Genomic DNA, 17,495 nt, shown 5'->3' on the forward strand with positions numbered 1-17,495 from the left:
GTTTAAAAAGCCTCAGTGTAAAGATTATAGAGTACAGGCAGGAGTGATTATTTTGATATGTATTTTACATGTACTTGGATGCATTGTCCTTAAGCTTCATTTATTGACTGCTGATATACAAGGCACTACTGTGAATTAGGAACAAGATTTCACAAACACCTGGCTGAAGTAAAAGCACTTGTGATGACCAGCATTCACAGTTTCTTAAAGTCTATTGTTAATATGGGTGTTAAAAAAGAAAAGGTAGCAGTGAAGTTGCAGCTGTTCAGCCTGGGGAAGAGAAGGCTGTATGGAGACCTCATAGCAGCCTTCCAATATCTGAAGGAGGCCTACAAGGATGCTGGAGAGGGTCTCTTCATCAGGGAATGTAGCAACAGGACAAGGGGGAATGGGTTTAAACTTAAACAGGGAAGTTTAGGTGAGGTATAAGGAAGTTCTTTACTGTGAGGGTGGTGAGGCACTGGAACAGACTGCCCCAGGATGTTGTGAATGCTCCATCCCTGGCAGTGTTCAAGGCCAGGTTGGATGGAGTCTTGGGTGACATGGTTTAGTGTGTGGTGTCTCTGCCTATCTCATGCCTATGTCTCTGCCAGGGGGGTTGAAACTAGATGATCTTAAGGTCCTTTCCAACCCTAGCTATTCTATGATTCTCTGAATACTGGGGATAACCTTACCAATGTATAGGAAAACTACACTGTATGAACAGTAGGGGGATGCTGTGACTGAGGGACCTACGATGGCTTTCATGGTCACTTGTTACACATCATCCTTACTTGAAAACCAGAAAGCAGGTGTGTGACTTTCAGTGGTCCTCTCTTTTCTGACATTTCATTTCAACAAAAGAATGTGAGAACTGAGTTTTACTCAATAAACTGAAACACGAAAATTCAAGGATGCCCAGGAGATCATTGGCTTCTTCTCTATCACTCTACTCAGCTCAGTTCAATATGAAGATTATCTGTAGGGATTGGCACCTGAAAGTTAAAAGGACCGACAGCCTTTTCAGATAAATTGATATAGCTGTCTTCTCTTTTAATTTTATTAAAAATCATTTTTAAATTTAAGCATTCCAAAGATATTGCAAAAACTCTTGTAAAGTAGAAATATTCTATTAATATAATTTAAAATTTATGTAGGAGAGAAAACCATATCTTCAGATGTTGAAGCTAAAGTTCATCTTTGAAGGTCTTTATATTGAAATAATAGCTCCTCGCCTGACCAGTAGATTCTTATTTCAGATAATCACATGGCATCTTGGGAATTAAAATAACTTTATTTCTGACTGAACAGGTCTAAAATAGATTCTGTCTTTTCAATTCTTAAAAGGCAAAGGATTTCAATACCTATATTCAAAAAATATAAATGTAGTCAGTTATTATTTCACATATAGTAGAACTCCACGTCACTGAAGTAGGAAGAAAGCTTCACATTTGGTTACTGTATGATGATGCAGAGTTCCCAATGCTTTGTATAAGTAGGACAAACTTTTAACCAAACAGCAAGGTGATCCTTCGTATTCAAGAATTGATTAAATATCTAGTTTGTGTATATAATTGAAACTTATTTGTACTTGGAATGAGAATAATTTTAATTTATATTCCCTTTACACCCACGTGCTGGGAAAATATGGAGGAGTATTTATGTAAGTGAAGATTCAGCACAAAATACTTAAATGATTGAGTCTATAACAAACTGCTTTTGTACAAATCCCAGATATTGTACCATTGTGAGATTTTGCATCTGAGAAAACTACCTCAACAATAATGACAACTTTTCTAATTGCTGAGTATAGGGGAAAAGGAAGAGGGTTGTGGAAAAGAGGAAAAGAGTATAGGAAAAGAGGAAAAGTTGACTGTGGGTGTTTGCTGCATTCCCCTGTCCCCCACCTAGTTACTTGTAGCTGTGACAAAACTTACACTGCAGACAAAATGGGTGTTTTTAAAACAATGAATTTTCCTTCATCTAAAAATCTGTCATTCGTATGTTTTTAACTGAAAGAGTTCTTTCGAAACTCTGAACTAGTGTGTTTTGGGGGCAGCAGTTTGAACAAAAAATAATGCTTTTCATGGCTTGCTAAACTTGGCTCTGGTCACATAAGTGGTGGTGTGCAGCTCCTGGTAGGTTTAATTGCTGCTAATGTTTTGTTTACATGACAGTTGGATTTTTAAAGGAAAGCAACTATGGGAATACAAAACAATTTTGTATTCCTCAATACATGTGATTAGTTTTTTGCATATCCAGGTTCACTTGCAGCAAGTTGTACACATACACATACGCTTCTCATGAGCATATGCCTGCCTACAGAACTGTGAAAAGTAATTATGTTTCAATGGGGTTATTTTAACTTTACATTCCTTACATCGCAAAAATTCTTAATGTTTGTAGATAAAATCTCTAAGGAAAGAACATTGTGAGAATTTACTTTTGATGGTTTTGTTCTCAGATCTTGAAGTCTATTTCCATTACTGGACAGGACTGGCAGATGAATTGTGATTAACAGCACAATAGCAAAAGAAATACAGTAATGACAGCTGACACTGTGGGCTTCCTTCAACACTTTTCATTGCATAGAAAGTGTAGCTCCCTGTTGACCTGGAGGCCTAGTTCTCCTGAGCAATGCACGAGCAATGAGGATTTGGGTTTCCTTCTGCCAAATGAAAACTCTTGCTTTTCCTTCTTCCCCACAGGAGGAGAGGTTCCATACACAACCCTGGCAACCCGGCTGATGATGGGAGCTTGGTGGCTTTTTGCTTTGATTGTCATCTCCTCTTACACAGCAAACCTAGCAGCCTTCCTCACCATCACACGCATTGAGAACTCCATCCAGTAAGTTGATAAAGAATGAACTGAAGGAAAGGAGGGTGAACATGTAGAGCGGTATATATGTTCTACTTAAGTGTGAGAAAATGAAGGAATTTTTATCATCCTGAGAAGTAGTTTGGAAGCTAAAAAAAAATAACAATATACCATAGACAGCCAGTCTCTCTGGAGACATTTTGTCTTTAGGATCAGAATTGTTGGCCTCTGGCAGATAATCTTCTGTGGCACGTATATATACATATGTATGCATACATACATATTTTGAAAGAAGCAAATGAGTTTGAGATAACTGGGGTATCAGTATTTGAAATGGGAAAGTTGTGTGCTGTGTGTTTTCAGGTTATGCTTTCCGTTCAGATGCATCCCACAATACTTGTGCTCTGACACTTCGATGAGGACCCCAATGCTTCTTCAATATATGGGGAATAGTCAGTCAAAGCTGAATTCACCTTTTCTTAACAAGGCAAAGATGTGTTAATAGCAACACACAATTAAAAAAATCACTTGTGGTCACTTTGCTCCTTCTGCTCCCAAGTGCTTTCTTACTACATTGACAGATCATATTGTTCTCTTTTTTCTGTCTATTGTTTCTTTTCCTTCATGCCTCCCTAACATGAATGTCTTTGTCTTCTCCTGTTCCTTTTATGGAGAACTGTTTTTCTGTCACTTCTTCTAGCCCTTTTTCCAGACCATCTCATCTTTCCATACCACAGGAACCTTTCTAGGTCTCCTACCCTTTCTCTCTCTGCCCTTTTGTTCTCCTTCAGCAAGCTGCATGCTGAGTTATCCTCATTCCCGCTGGTCCAGTGACCTCCCTCACCACTAAATCCTTTTTCCTGGGTAAAAGCAGAGATTAGAAAATACAGTGAAACATTAGCAAACCAAGTACTCCAAGGGGTGAGCTGGCTGGTTCGTAGAAGGTTTTTAATCTTGAGGCTACAAGTCCATGAAAGTATGTGAAAGTGACAGGGTTAGCCTTTCCCATAAATCCTTCTTTGCAAAAATGGTAGAATGACTTTAAAGAAGAGAGGCACATTCTGCTGTATTTCTTCCTCCAGAAGAGTAAGACCCTGCAGGCTCAATGCTGACCTTAGGTAAAATCCAGTGTTCTCACTCCAGTTGTTGATTCAAGTCCCTGTCTTCTCTGTATCATCACCTAAGGTCTTGCTGTCTCTAGTTCAGCCGCTTTCCAAGTCTCATCGAAATAGTGCCTCTGAGACAGTGAGCCACTAGTGTAGACTGGGCAGGGTGCCTTGGCCTCCTGTGAATTCATAGGTTAAGTTCAAGTGTCACTGCATGGCAGCCAATCGCCAGGGTCTCACTAATGCACTTTTCCTCTAGGTGAGGATTTTCTAAATACTAAAAGCAGTCCAGGCTTTAACAGCACATAGACAGATAAACATCTGCAATAGCAGCCAAGTTTTATTTGTGATTGGAAGCTGAAGCTCACACCCAAGAGCAGAAGCAGCCTTCACTTTGAGTGCATGGTTATCTCTGGACTCTCCCCCCATTAGAGAGCATCCTCTTACACTTCTCTTTCTCCCTACTCCTTGAATAAGAGAGGGCAGAGGGAGAAGTTGGTATCCTATGGCCCAGATTAGCCAGGCATTATCAGTCCTTATTCATTCCCAATTGGAAATGAAGTGTCTATGGTTGTTATCCTTCTTTCCTCGACTAAAAACCTCAACCAGTTATAAACCCTTCATGATTTATAGGGGAGTAAAAGGATATTCTACATCAATGTTTATCAACATTGACCTTGAGGCATTAAAGGAGGTTAATTTTTTCTTTTTTAAATTTTAAAAAGCTTTACATTTGACTAAGGAGTGTGAAGAAACAACATGGGATTTTGTACATGCAAAATAAATAATTATGATATATTCAGTCATTCAGTTTGTCCTTACAAATACGAGATATGCCTCTGCATCCTGCTTTGAAATTATGCCCCTTCTAGTTTTGAAGTAGTCCAGGAAAATGTTCAAATTACTGTGATAAATGACTGAGTTTTATTGTCATGTGTACAAAGGAATAAAATATACCCAAACTATAATTTAATACATTTTCAGCTTTTTCTTGCAGTTTATTCTGATGTCATGAGAAAACCCTCAGTGGAATTCTGAGGTTATTATGTATAGTTGGGACTACATTGGTCTTTGTGCTGTATTATTTATGGCAAAGTCACTGGAAATGTTTTATTCAGTAGAAAATGTTGCAGCTGGAAAGCTCCTGGAATGAAAAAACGAAGACATTTTTCAACAGCGCTTTCAGCTCAAAAAGAGAGTAATTAGATGTGTTAAGTATCCATTAGGGAATGAAGTTATCCTAACTACAGTGGGAGTGTAAAACTTTAGTTTACAAAACTGCCAAAATTGAAACTCAAACCAGCACATAAGAGAGAGGCTGTTTGTTTACCATGCTGAATTACTGCAAACTGGGAAACATGAATAAGCAATAAAGAAAAAAGCTGATGCCTTTTTTTTCCCCTCTTTTTTTTAACAGATCGGAATGTACCTTGGGGAGTTTTGAAGGCCAGAATAGAAATGAGTTTAAGTACTTAAGGAAAATAAAGCAGATTCTGCTTGTAGTGCTATCCAGCCAGCTTCAGAGAAGTCAGAAAAATGAAATTTACATCAGTGGGTTTGTACACATGTAACAAGTAGTTAATAGGTTTTCATTTCCAGTTTCTAGCTGGCATCACATATTACAGTGTGTTGCTGAAAGTATGGTCCTTGTGATATCTTTACAAAAGATGGGGCGATTCAAGCAGCCCACAGCACATGTCATTTCCATGAAATGTTTTGATAGTTAATGCATTTCAGCTTTTGGATGTGTAGCCAGTTTGTGTTCAGAGCTCTTGCAGCTTGCCTTTCTTGACTGGTATGAAGGTTGGGCTACTCTTCCTAGTCAGTGCCTCAAGGCATCCAGAAGCCTGTTTTAAGAGGAAAAGCACACAAGCTTTTGTTAGGCAGTGTGCTATGGAGGACTAGTGAAATGCTTCCTTGCCCTAGAGTGTTTCCTAGTAGGTCTTTGCTGTATAACCTCGCTTGATGTTGACGGCATTTGTTCTCTACCAATTAATTTGGATCAAATTGCTACAATTTCTAATGAACTTAGAGGAACGTTAATCTCCTTTTGCAGACAAATTGCTACTATTCGTACCTTTGGGAGCTCAGCTTTTCATCTTCTGCCAACAGGCAGTGTCAGGAGTGGAGGTACTCAAGTCATTGAGTAGTTCCTAGATACATCTTTTGTCACACTTGCCCCACATTGCAGATGACATTTAAATCAAGACAGCCAGCATTTCAAATGCCAAAACATTGTGGCAGCAAAGCAAAGCATAACTTCTATGTTCCTTAAATCTTTAGATCACTGTCTCAAATGCAACATGAGTGAATAGTAATTAAGAGTGGCTTTTCTCCGTAAATGCCAAATAAATTTGGAGGTCTTCAGCTAGCTCTAGCATGACCCAAGCAGTGATCTCCCCTGCCAGGTAACTCCCACCAGTTTATACACCGGGCATGATGTGCTGTGGTATGGAATATCCCTTTGGCTATTTTGGGTCAGGTCTCCTGTTTCTGCTTCCTCCCAGCTTCCTGTGCCCCTCCTCACTGGCAGAGCATGAGACTGAAAAGTCCTTGATCAGGGTAAACATTACTTAGCAACAACTAAAACATCGGTGTGTTATCAGCATTGTTCTCAGACTACAGCTGAAACACAGCACTGTACCAGCTACTGGGAAGCAAATTAACTCCATCCCAGCTGAAACCAGGACACTATGATTCCTTTGAAGACAACATGTCCCCAAGGCTCTAAACAGCTCAATAAAACTGACTACAAGTTTTCTGCAAGGATGGTTACAGAAGAATGCAGTAATTGGAGTAGATATTTCCTTATACTGAAAAGCAGAATGTTCTTAAACTTTTCCTTTAATGTGGTTCACCCAGATCTTCGAACTGGCTAGCAAGCAGTGTTACTAGATTCTGACACAGCCGTCACTGCCAACAGTCAAACCTCTTGACTTAGTGTCCCTGTTCCCTAAGCCTGCCTGTGAATTAATCCTTCATGTCCTAGAAAAAACGGGGGGGGGGGAGGGGGGGGAAGCATTGGAAAGCTTTATCTGAATTAGTCATAAAGACTTTAGTGTCAGCCATGACATCAGTTATTTTCTCCTAAAATTTAGTGACTACTTCATGCAGTTTTGTGCAACAGCCAAGACTAATGACACAGCTAGCCTAAATCGTTCTGTAACCCAGATCTGCAGAGATACATTGATGCCCAAGCCTCTGACCTCAGTGCTGTTTAACCACCTAAAAAGGAATTTGGTTATTCCTTTATGGAGCTGACCTTCTGTTTTTCTATATTTTCTGTGTACTTTTTAAATGCTTTCGGCTGACACATATGAAAAACATTTTACCAATTTTAAGCTTAGGATTTGAATTACAGAAGGTATGCTTTGGGGAAAGAAACATATGCAAATCCTAATATGTTTTTTTTTTAATTCGAGTTTAAAGCAGAGATAATTTTTTAAATTACAAAGTCACTAATTTGTACTAAGCCAGAAAATGAAAGTGACCTGACAACTGCTGCCTGATTAAGGTGTAGAATACTAAACAAAATCAACAAAGGCTGAAAAATACATGTACCTGTTAATAATTCATTCTCAATTGACTCAATTCATTCTCAGAATAGCCCTATATTGTAGTTAATCTATGTTGTATTAGGATAGTATTAGTATCACCTTAGTAACTGCAATGAGAAAAAAACTTATCATAAAGACCAGACATAACATTTTTCCTCACAGCGCTTCATGAGTGATAACCAAACATAAAGTGAACTGTGACCTGACTGCATGGTCATTTCCCTAGAAGTAGAATTTGTCTATAGACAACCTCCGTTACAGATATTTTATTTTATAACAATTTTTTCAACTATATCTTCTTTTTTATTTTAAGACAATTTTTTGTCATTCATTATCTTATTGTTTCAAAATTAGAAATTCAAAGAGATAAATGTTTTAAAATATGGGATTATAAATCCCTTTCTCATGTTAGATGTGTGCTTTGCTTTGCAGGAGGTTCAACTGACATCAGTAAAACTACTGCAAAATTAAATTCCCATCCAGTGTGGATAACAGTATCAGAAATTGGGCATCAACGGATACCCCATAGGATTTAACCAGCTTGATGAATACTTTTTCCTTATTTTGAGATCTGGTGTGGCAGCTGTGTAGCGAGACTGGGTGACCTAGTGAGGCTGGGAATTTATGTCTCCACTAACTGTATTTGTCTGAACAGAAAATGAGTTGTTTAATCCAGGAATAAAGGTACATGGAACAATGTGTAACCTACAAACCAGGCTGGAGGCAAAGTAGTTATAAAAATTCTTTCTGCTGGAAAGGAACCTCAATGCCTTAATAATTTTATTAGTTCTGTCAAGGTTTGTCATTTCACTTTGTTTTGCTGTACCTTGGCTGCTGGGTTGTGAATGTCATACCAGTAGTCTCAGAGTTGCAGGTTATAAAAAAAAGTTTCTGAAGGAGGTCATATATATTATGATCCCATTCGACGTGTTTGTGTGAGGGGATAAGTCGCTGATGTGATAGGTTGTTTCCATTTTTGCAGCTTGCCTATGCAGCAGCATGCATACATGTACACCTCGCAGGCTCCAAAACTTCTTTCTTGCTCCTCAGCATAGAGTCAGGTGAACCAAAACTTGGGTTTACTGCTGACAGTGTTTAGCATATCCCTAGAGTTTATACTGATACTTGGCTTGCCAAGTATTATACTCATACTTGCCTCTTGCCATCATTTTCTCAGCATAGAGCAGCACCTGCAACTGTGAAAAGACGCAGAGCAGGGCAACTGAGATAAAACCTGTGTTTTAGGATAGGACACCAAACAGTAAAGAATTGCAGACTAATTAATGCCAGACTTGGCAGCTACACCATGCCTTCCTGAAGACATTAACATAATTCTCCTCCTTGTGATTTCCTGGCTGGTGATGCCTCTGTCTTGCTTGCTTCTCAGGCTGCTTGTAATATGCTTTTCATACCTGATTGTAGCACACTTTTGCACTAACAGCTCATGTCTTATGTTGGTTTGCCTTACTGAAAATAGCAAGGTTGCTTTTATAGCCACAGGATATACAGAGGAACTGTTTTCTTTTTGTGTTCTTTCTAACCATACTGTTTTGTGACAGCAGATACATGTCATTTATATACCAGTTAGCAATGTTTCAGAAAAAATGCTTTGTTGCTTGTTATATTAGAAATTATATGGCTTGCAAAGTAATGACTGCAATTTCATTAGGTGTTGTCACTAGAAACTGGAGACTCAGTAAATACTTTTTGTAGACTTTTCTAACAGTATGTATGACAAATAACACAGCAATTACAGGCCATGACAGTATTCACCCTGTGACAGTGCACTTCTAAGCACTGCCAGGACATACAGAAGTGAATTGGCAGCAGCAACACAGAATTGATGAATATAAAATGTTGTATTTAGCTAGTGCATTTCATCAGTGATGCTTTTGACAGATGATGGACTGTCAATGCAACAGAAATACGCTTACTTCTACACAACACTCTGCCTAATAGTGAAACAGAGAAATTCTCACAAGGCCCATCACTGTCTACCAGGGTGCCTTTCTGCAGAGCTGCACCCCAGCCTGGGTTGTTGCATGGGGTTATTCCTCCACAGGAATACATGGCTTTGTATTTTGTCATTGCTGAATTTTCACTACTCCTGTCAGCCCATTCCTCCAGCCTTTCTAGGTCCATCTGGCGGCAGCCTGTCCTGGGGCAGTCAGCTGTCTGAGCAGTCTCCCAGTGTCATGTCATCTGCCAACTTGACAACAGGGTGCTTACCTCATCCAGGTTACTGGTAAAGACATGTCCCAGATTAGACCTCTGTGGTACCTGTTACCAGCCTCCAGGTGAGCCACCCTGTGAGCCTGATTATCCAACCAGGAATTTATCTTGTTTCCCACCCAGCCAGGCCTAATCAATTAACTTGGATACATGAGTATTATGGGAGACAGTATTGAAAGCCTTGATAAAGTTAGGGTAAACTACAGCTATTTCTTTGGTCTTGTCCACAAACTAAGTCATTTTATTATTGAAGGCAACCAGATTGGTCAGGTATGACTTACCTTTGGTGAAACAATGTTGACTGCTCCCAGTCAGCTGCTTCTCCTTCATGTGCTCAGAAATGCACTCTGAGAGGACTCACCCCATGCTGTTGGATGGCCCACCTTAATTCCATGAATCATCTTTTTTGAATATAGTCTGGACATTTCTTTTCTCCAGTGGTCAGGGATCTCCCCCAATCTCCTTCACCTTTCATAAATTAAAGCAAGCAGTCTTTTAAGGACATTGGCCAGCTCTCTCAGCACACTTTGGTGCAGCCTGCCAGGTCCATGGACTTCCACTGGTCTGGTGTTCTTAGTCAATGTCCATCTTGTCTAGTTGGTATTTACCTGACCACCTGCTGCTGTTTGTTCATTGCCTCCTTGAACTCTGCCTCTAGTCACAGAGACCTGGAAGACCTTGTTGGGGAAGATCAAGGCAAAGGCGGCATTGAGCATCTCAGCCATAGCTGTGCCTGCTGTCCCCCTCAACAGGTCCACACTTCCGTTGTTCAGGCTTTTAGTTCTGTGAAAGCTGGTCTTGTTACCCTTGAAGTCCCTCAAGAACATCCATCGGATGCTTTTTTTGATGATTTGCTTTCCTAATGCTATCGAGAGTTACCAGGAAGCGTTTCTAAATTCTACCATTATAGCCAGTCCATACTTCTACTTTCCATAAATTGGTTGATAAGGTGAAAGCCTTTTCTAAATTCTTCAGTCTAGTAGATGATTGAATTACTTTCCCTGGCGAAACCTACCTGGTGGTTATGTCTAATCTTCAGGACTGATCTTTACAATTGTATCAATCCTTATTTCAGTTTATTTATTAAATCTAAATATAACTTCTTAGTAGTTTACTTTCAATGATTCCCCTGACTACCACTACATCCTTTTAAAAATATTTACTGCTTCCTTTTCACACATGGGCTGTAATGAGTTTTCACATTTTTGCGAACAGCTCAGTCATTTCATATTTAATCTTTCAGAATTCATAGGTGTTTATCTAGACTTGACAATTTTATTTTTTTACTTCAGTTACAAATTAGCCACGGTACTTACTCCTCTGATACCTTAGTCCAGTAAAGTGTCACATTTTTCTTCCTAAAAAAAGGGCACGTCTTAGTCCTCTGGTAGAAGACCAATATACTTGGTTTCAGGAAAAGTTTCATCTAGCAGCTAGCCTTTGATGATCCCGTATGTTTAGATTTTTTGAAGGTTCTCTGCTGCTTATGTTCTTAAAGAGGAATGCCATCTTGTTGGAGAAAGGGGAGAGGATCGTGGGGGGTTTAATACCCTTAGTTATTTACTCTTTGAAATTTAATTTATCCCTTCCTTATATTTACTATATGTTATCTGCTTAGAACTTAGCTATTGATCAATGTTTTTCTAAGTCCACATGTCTGAATTTTAAAGGATTTCTTTTTGACTCAACTAACCTCTAAACCCTTGCATTGAGCTCTATTGATTTCTTCCGTTCTTGCTTTCTGTTGTGTTCAGAGGTATACACATCCTTTGAGATTCGATTACTGTTTTCTTCAATGCCATCCCTGTAACATCTAAGAATTCCTCCCACACGTCACCCCCATAGGGCCATTTTCACTAGCCTCTATATTTACATGTTTCGGAAACACAACTTAGAATTTGATGAGTTATCTACATTTGTGCTTGCATTTTCTGTGGCTGCAATGAGCTTTTACAATTTTATATTGCCTACTTCAACACAACAATCAGCCCCTTGATTTGTCCTTCGGTGTCGTCCACTACATTTGAGCAGTTTATACAAAGTTAATTTGTGCCAGGAAAATTGTAATGGGTTTTAGGCAATAAACATATTGAAGTAGTTATTTTGAAACCTTAATGAATGTCATTAAAGAACCAAAGGTACTGGAGAGCAATTCTGTAGGACAGGAAAATAAAAGCCAAGAGGTATAGAACGGTTCTAAAATGCATTTTTAAGTCCAAAGCAGGGTTGACAAAACCATATTTGAGATGCTATAGTAACTTCTAAACTGATTAATTTTTCTTACTTACAGGGAATGTATAAGACCAGCCAATATGTAAAGTAGAACAAATTTACTGGACTAAATAACATGAACTGTGCTGAAAAGGCAGTTCATGAAACCAGAACAGAAATCTTCCTGTTGCTGAAAATAGTGTAGGATGTGACCTGTGTGGTGGGTGCACAGTTCAGTGCAGGAATACCACCAAAAAGCTGCTCTTCACTGTGTAACCCAGTAGCACTTAGAAGTACTCAGTCCAGGTGCTTTGTGCTAATTTGGTGAGTTCTGATGCTAACACTTCTGCTCCCCAGCAGCAGTGTGTGGTGGCACTGCAGGCTCTTAAGGAGTTACTCAACTCCTGCTGAACTTGCCACGTATGGCTGGAGAGGCTGCAATGCTCCCTTCTCTCCTTTACCCCTGCTCAAAGGAGCTTGGCATTTGACAGGACCCTCTTACTCCTTCTGTTGTTCTCCTTCCATACATTTTGACTTTTTCCACCCCTTCCTTTCACCTCATATTTCTCCTTCTGTCTTAAACCATACAATTTTTCAGCCTCACTTTCTCTTTTAAGAAAAAAAGGAAAGGGGGAAAAAAAAAAAAGAAAAAAAAAAAAACAAAACCCAAACCACCAAACAAAAGAAACTGGCTTGACATCTGTCTTCCAGTGTGTTGCCCTTTGCTTGCCTGCAGCTCCTTCCTCTTGAAAATGTGGCTTCAAGTCCCCTGTGTCTCTTTTCTTCACCCACAATTAAGGTCTCTCCAGGATCTCTCAAGGCAGACGGATATTCCTTATGGCACTGTGTTGGACTCTGCAGTCTATGAGCACGTCCGAGTGAAAGGGATGAATCCTTTTGAGAGGGACAGCATGTATTCCCAAATGTGGAGGATGATTAACAGAAGTAATGGTTCAGAGAACAATGTCTTGGAGTCGACTGCAGGCATCCAAAAGGTACTGGTATGACTTATTTTTTTCTTCCCATTGGAGATGCTCTGCTTTAACACCACATTTGCTTAGTTGTTGCTTTTAACTAAAAGGGATGCATTTGCACCCAGATAATGATCATGCCTGGTACCAATTTCTGCAAGCCGATTGCATCAGCACAGAGGATTGTGACTTCTCAGTATGTAGTTTGCTTTTAACGAGATTTTAAAATGTAAGTACCTGAACTGTTTGCTCTGAAAAGGATTTATAGGTATGAGAGATGAAATTTGTCAGAATGTAAAATGGGAAAAGGATCACTGCACTATAACCCCAGAAGTTGTGGCAATGTACTGTACAAAGCTGAAAGCACTTTTTATACAAGACATTGATTAACTTTTTTTTTGTAGACTCCTGGCACTGAAAAGCTTGGCTTTGTGTAGGCACATTTGTGAATGCAAGAGCTCCCTCCCAGTGTTTTTGTTGACAGCTACAGCTTTTATAAGAACACTAGTCCATGAAAGGGTTCAGTATGAAAGTGAATATGGGTTTATGACACTGTTTACAAACTTCTTCCTACTGTTGTATTTTCACAGAGAGAGTTTTAAATCAAATCTGAGTAATATCATATTTTATAGATCTTAAACTTCAAAATTTGTAGATTGATTAGAGCAAATATCCATGAAGTCATGTGTTCACTTGTTCTAAGCTTGGCTTAGTGACTTCTGAAAATACAGACAAACTCTGCCTTTTGTCTCTCTCAAAATCCATTTGCCAGGAAAACGTGTAATTTCTGGTGTTTCCACACTGGATACAAACATATGAGAGAAAAGAGTATCTTAAAAAGAATGATGAAATCACTGGCGATCTCTTGATAATGAAAGAACTACAAAAGAACAAATATTTTTTTGAGTCTTAAAAATCACTAATCCACCCTCTGTGTAACTGAGATGATATTTTCTCCTCTGAAGGACTAAACAGCATGAAAGAAAAGGCAAGTGAGGCCTTGAGAAACCGTACCTTTGAAACCCCTTTAGATAAAGTCTAAGCTGAAAAAGCAAGGAAAAAAAAGACAGTCTGAAGATTTATTGGAAGAGGAAATTGCTTTTTTTGAGAAAATATATTTTAGCTCAGTTTGGAAGAGCCTGATAAAGCTGGAGTTTGCCTTTTGTATATATATGAAAAAAAGCTGGCCTCTTTCTGGTTTCCCTCCCGAAGTTATACTTGAGGTTTCAGAAGAACAAAAAATGAGAGCATGTCAAACACACCTGGGTTGACTAATGTCTTTTACCTGAAAATTCAACCAGTGTATCATGGTGGTAGGTAATTCCAGGTTACAGTCTTTGACTTCTCATTCCTAGAAACATGGCAGTTGCTGTCCTAAATCCTACAGTACCAGAAATATCTGAGTTATTTAATTTTCCATGCCTTTGCTTCCCAGGAATAAGCACTTGAAAATGATGGTGTTGAAAAACCAAGCTGCAGCATGTGAGCAAACCAACCACCTTTTGATTTTAAAATATCAGAGGGCTCAGGCCTGATTCTAATGAACATGCACATCTACCTGTGTGTGCACAGTTTCCTTCCTTTCTTTCACCTTCCAGGAAGAAATGACAGAAAAGGATTATTTGTCACTTGCTCTTCAACAGAAGCTTTTGGGAGATCACATTTGGCCTGATAGGGAAGAAAGCTGGAGGAAAGAGCTGGTAAAAGGCAGAGATTATAATCTCTGTAACATGCTTCAGAAAAATGAAAACATTTCAGAGGAAAGAATTAGTGGGTCCCTTTAGCTTATTTATACACTTAGTAATGTTCTTCAGGGCCTTGAATGAATTGAACTGGCCACATCAGAGCTATTAACCAGATTATAACACTGGACAAGCTAAGTCAACAGGTCTCCCTCTGTGCTTTGTTTCTACCGTTAAACAGCACTAAAGCATGACTGAACAGCAGTTTATTCAAGTTCTCTGAGGCCATTACCTTGGAGTTCCTAGAGTGCCAAGTGAGGGCTGAGACTTGAATGCTTCCAAATGCGTCTGTGGAAAGGGATTTCCACTAGGCTGCCTAATGACCGTGAAGGAACTGTGACAGGAGGGACCGCCATGGGAGAGAGGTGTGCAGGAAGGATGTGGTGGACACAGTGGCCATGCTTTTCTTTAACAACAGTCCCTGCTGCACCCTCTCTGCTGTTAAATGGGGTTTTCAAGTAAATATCAGAGAAGAGGCTTTGCCAAATGTCTTAAAAGTTCTTCGGTTTTGTCTTGATTTTATTCCACAAATTACAGTGGTACTCATTTTAAGGAAAGTAGCAGTTTAATAGTAATGTATATATAAACAGGAGGAAAGGGAGTGGGATCAACTGTTGATTTACTCATTGCATCATCTCGCTTGCTCAGCAGGACTGTGTGCTCTCTGTACTAGTGACTGCATGGGGAATAGCACCTGTGTGAGTGAAAATACAATACAGCCAAATGACAGTGATTGCATAGTCCCATTTTGCATCAGGCAATCTACTGCTTTGACCTGCTTTTCCTGACAGGAGGGCAGGACAGGCAAAAGAAATAAGATGGGAAGATGGTGCCATTGTAAGTTCTCAAGTTTTGATATTTATTAGTCCTGTTCTTCTCATAAATCAGGTGCATACATACATGTGTGTGCTCCTATTCCATCCATAGTGAACAGCTATATACACCATCAGGTCTGGTTAGAGTGCAGCTGGGTAGATTTACCCTGAAGAGAGAGCAGAGGTACGTTAACAGGAAATAGCCTGGAAAGTGCAGGCACTTTAGATATTTTCTGCCACTTATTGTCTCTTTCTTTCTCAAAAGGCAACAAAAAGCAGTTGAAGACCTGAATTGAAGGTAGGGAGGCATTTAGTTGTTTTCCTGCTCTGTCAAATCAAACTGGTTGGGGACGGTAGCTGTATTCCTATATATGCTTGGATTAGTCTGAAGAATATTCACTTTTATCTTCTTTTTTTCTTTATTATTCTTAAGTCTTTCACGTTTTTCAAATTGATTTTCCTTTTCTGCATAGGTTATGAAATATGCATCTCATTCTGTCAAAGGAATCTCTATTTTCATGGAAGTTATTTATTCGGAGAGGATTTACAGAGGCCTAAGTCATGCCTGCTTAAACATTCATTGAGGACTCCAAGAAAAATCATTTAGGCTTAAATATATCACATTACATACCTCTTTATGTCTTCTTAAAAAGCACATTACCCTGCTTAATCCTTTACAAGCACTACAGGCTTTCCTATCCTTGGAACTATTCCCATTTAAAATATAATGAAGCACTTCCATTGTGCCCGTCTGCTCTTTCTTCCCTAGAGTATAATAGTGCCTAATGCCCTATCCTACCCATGTTGTTCCTCTGAACATGATACCATAGCCTACAGCGTCTGCATTTTTCTCAGCAATACAAAGTGGAAAATTCCTTCCCCAGGCTGCATCGTCAGAATCCGAATGTGTTTGAAACCTCTGTCTGTTTAACTCTATCTGCAAAACATTTAGCCGGTAGGAAACTTGCAAGTGACTGTCAGGTGAAATAATGCTTCTGGATGGTGCATTAAAAGAAACTCCTCTTAGGCTCTCATATTTCCTCTTCAGCTTGCACATGGTATCAAAAGGAATTTGGTCTTGAGATTTTGTTTTTCTTGTGATCCTACTTGCATTGCCAGTGGAAACATGCTAGCAACTGCTGAGCCTATTTGTTTTCCCTGGACATGAGAAGGGCCCTGATCAGGGGATGATAAGGGAGCTGGAGCACCTCCCATTTGAAGACAGGCTGAGAGAGTTGGGGCTGTTCAGTCTGGAAGACAGAAGCTCTGTGGAGACCTCATAGCAGCCTTCCAGTATCTGAGAGGGGCCTACAAGGATGCTGGAGAGGGGCTCTTCATCAGAGACTGTAGTGATAGGACAAAGGGTAATGGGTTCAAATTTAAACAGGGGAAGTTCAGGTTAGGTATAAGGAAGAAGTTCTTTACTGTGAGGGTGGTGAGGCACTGCCACAGGGTGCCCAAAGAAGTGGTAAATGCTCCATCCCTGGCAGTATTCAAGGCCAGGTTGTACAGAGCTTTGGGTGACATGGTCTAGTGTGAGGTGTCCCTGCCCATGGCAGGGTGGTTGGAACGAGATGATCTTAACCCAAACCGTATGATTCTGTGAGACTGGGGATGGCACTTTTACCTTCCTGAGAATACTGTAATAGTATTGTTTAAATATTGTTTAAACTACCTATGAATAGGCCATAACAAAGCTCTGCTAAGCTGATTTGTCTGGGGAAGAAAGGGGTAATAATGATTTGCAATTCTGTGCTAGAACAAGTTGTTAATAACTGGACATGGTTATTCTTAATTTGTTTTCAGCAGTAGCTATTGATGGGCCAGAAAACTCCTGAAATAACTGATAATTTACTCAGAGATTTGCCATTAGAATCATATTTTGGTGGCAGATATGCTGATCATACCACAAAAATACCTCATTAATATATGCAAGTCCATACATCTTTGTTATGAACATTTCTGCCCGTGGAGCTGGCCAAGAAAAACACACTGAAAACAAGAGGTAACTGAGACAGACTTTTTGAGTTTTGGGCCTGTACCAATACAAGTTTCACAGTACCTA

At 39.5% G+C, this 17,495-nt stretch overlaps 1 protein-coding gene across 5 annotated transcripts in view; it reads left to right on the forward strand.

Annotated features, from left to right (window-relative positions):
• GRID2 (glutamate ionotropic receptor delta type subunit 2) overlaps positions 1-17,495 on the forward strand; it is a 744,842-nt gene that overhangs the window by 634,535 nt on the left and 92,812 nt on the right. For all 5 annotated transcript variants that reach the window (XR_003992319.2, XR_003992318.2, XM_030492665.2 and 2 more), the window contains 2 exons: positions 2,688-2,826; positions 12,702-12,897. Coding sequence is in view for 3 of the 5 variants with exons in the window: in XM_030492665.2 (XP_030348525.1) it covers positions 2,688-2,826; positions 12,702-12,897 (335 nt within the window). In the remaining 2 variants the exon portion in view is untranslated. The remainder of the gene's footprint in view (positions 1-2,687; positions 2,827-12,701; positions 12,898-17,495) is intronic.

The sequence above is a fragment of the Strigops habroptila genome, chromosome 7 (assembly GCF_004027225.2).
Source record: "Strigops habroptila isolate Jane chromosome 7, bStrHab1.2.pri, whole genome shotgun sequence".
In the NCBI taxonomy this organism is placed as follows: Eukaryota; Metazoa; Chordata; class Aves; order Psittaciformes; family Psittacidae; genus Strigops; species Strigops habroptila.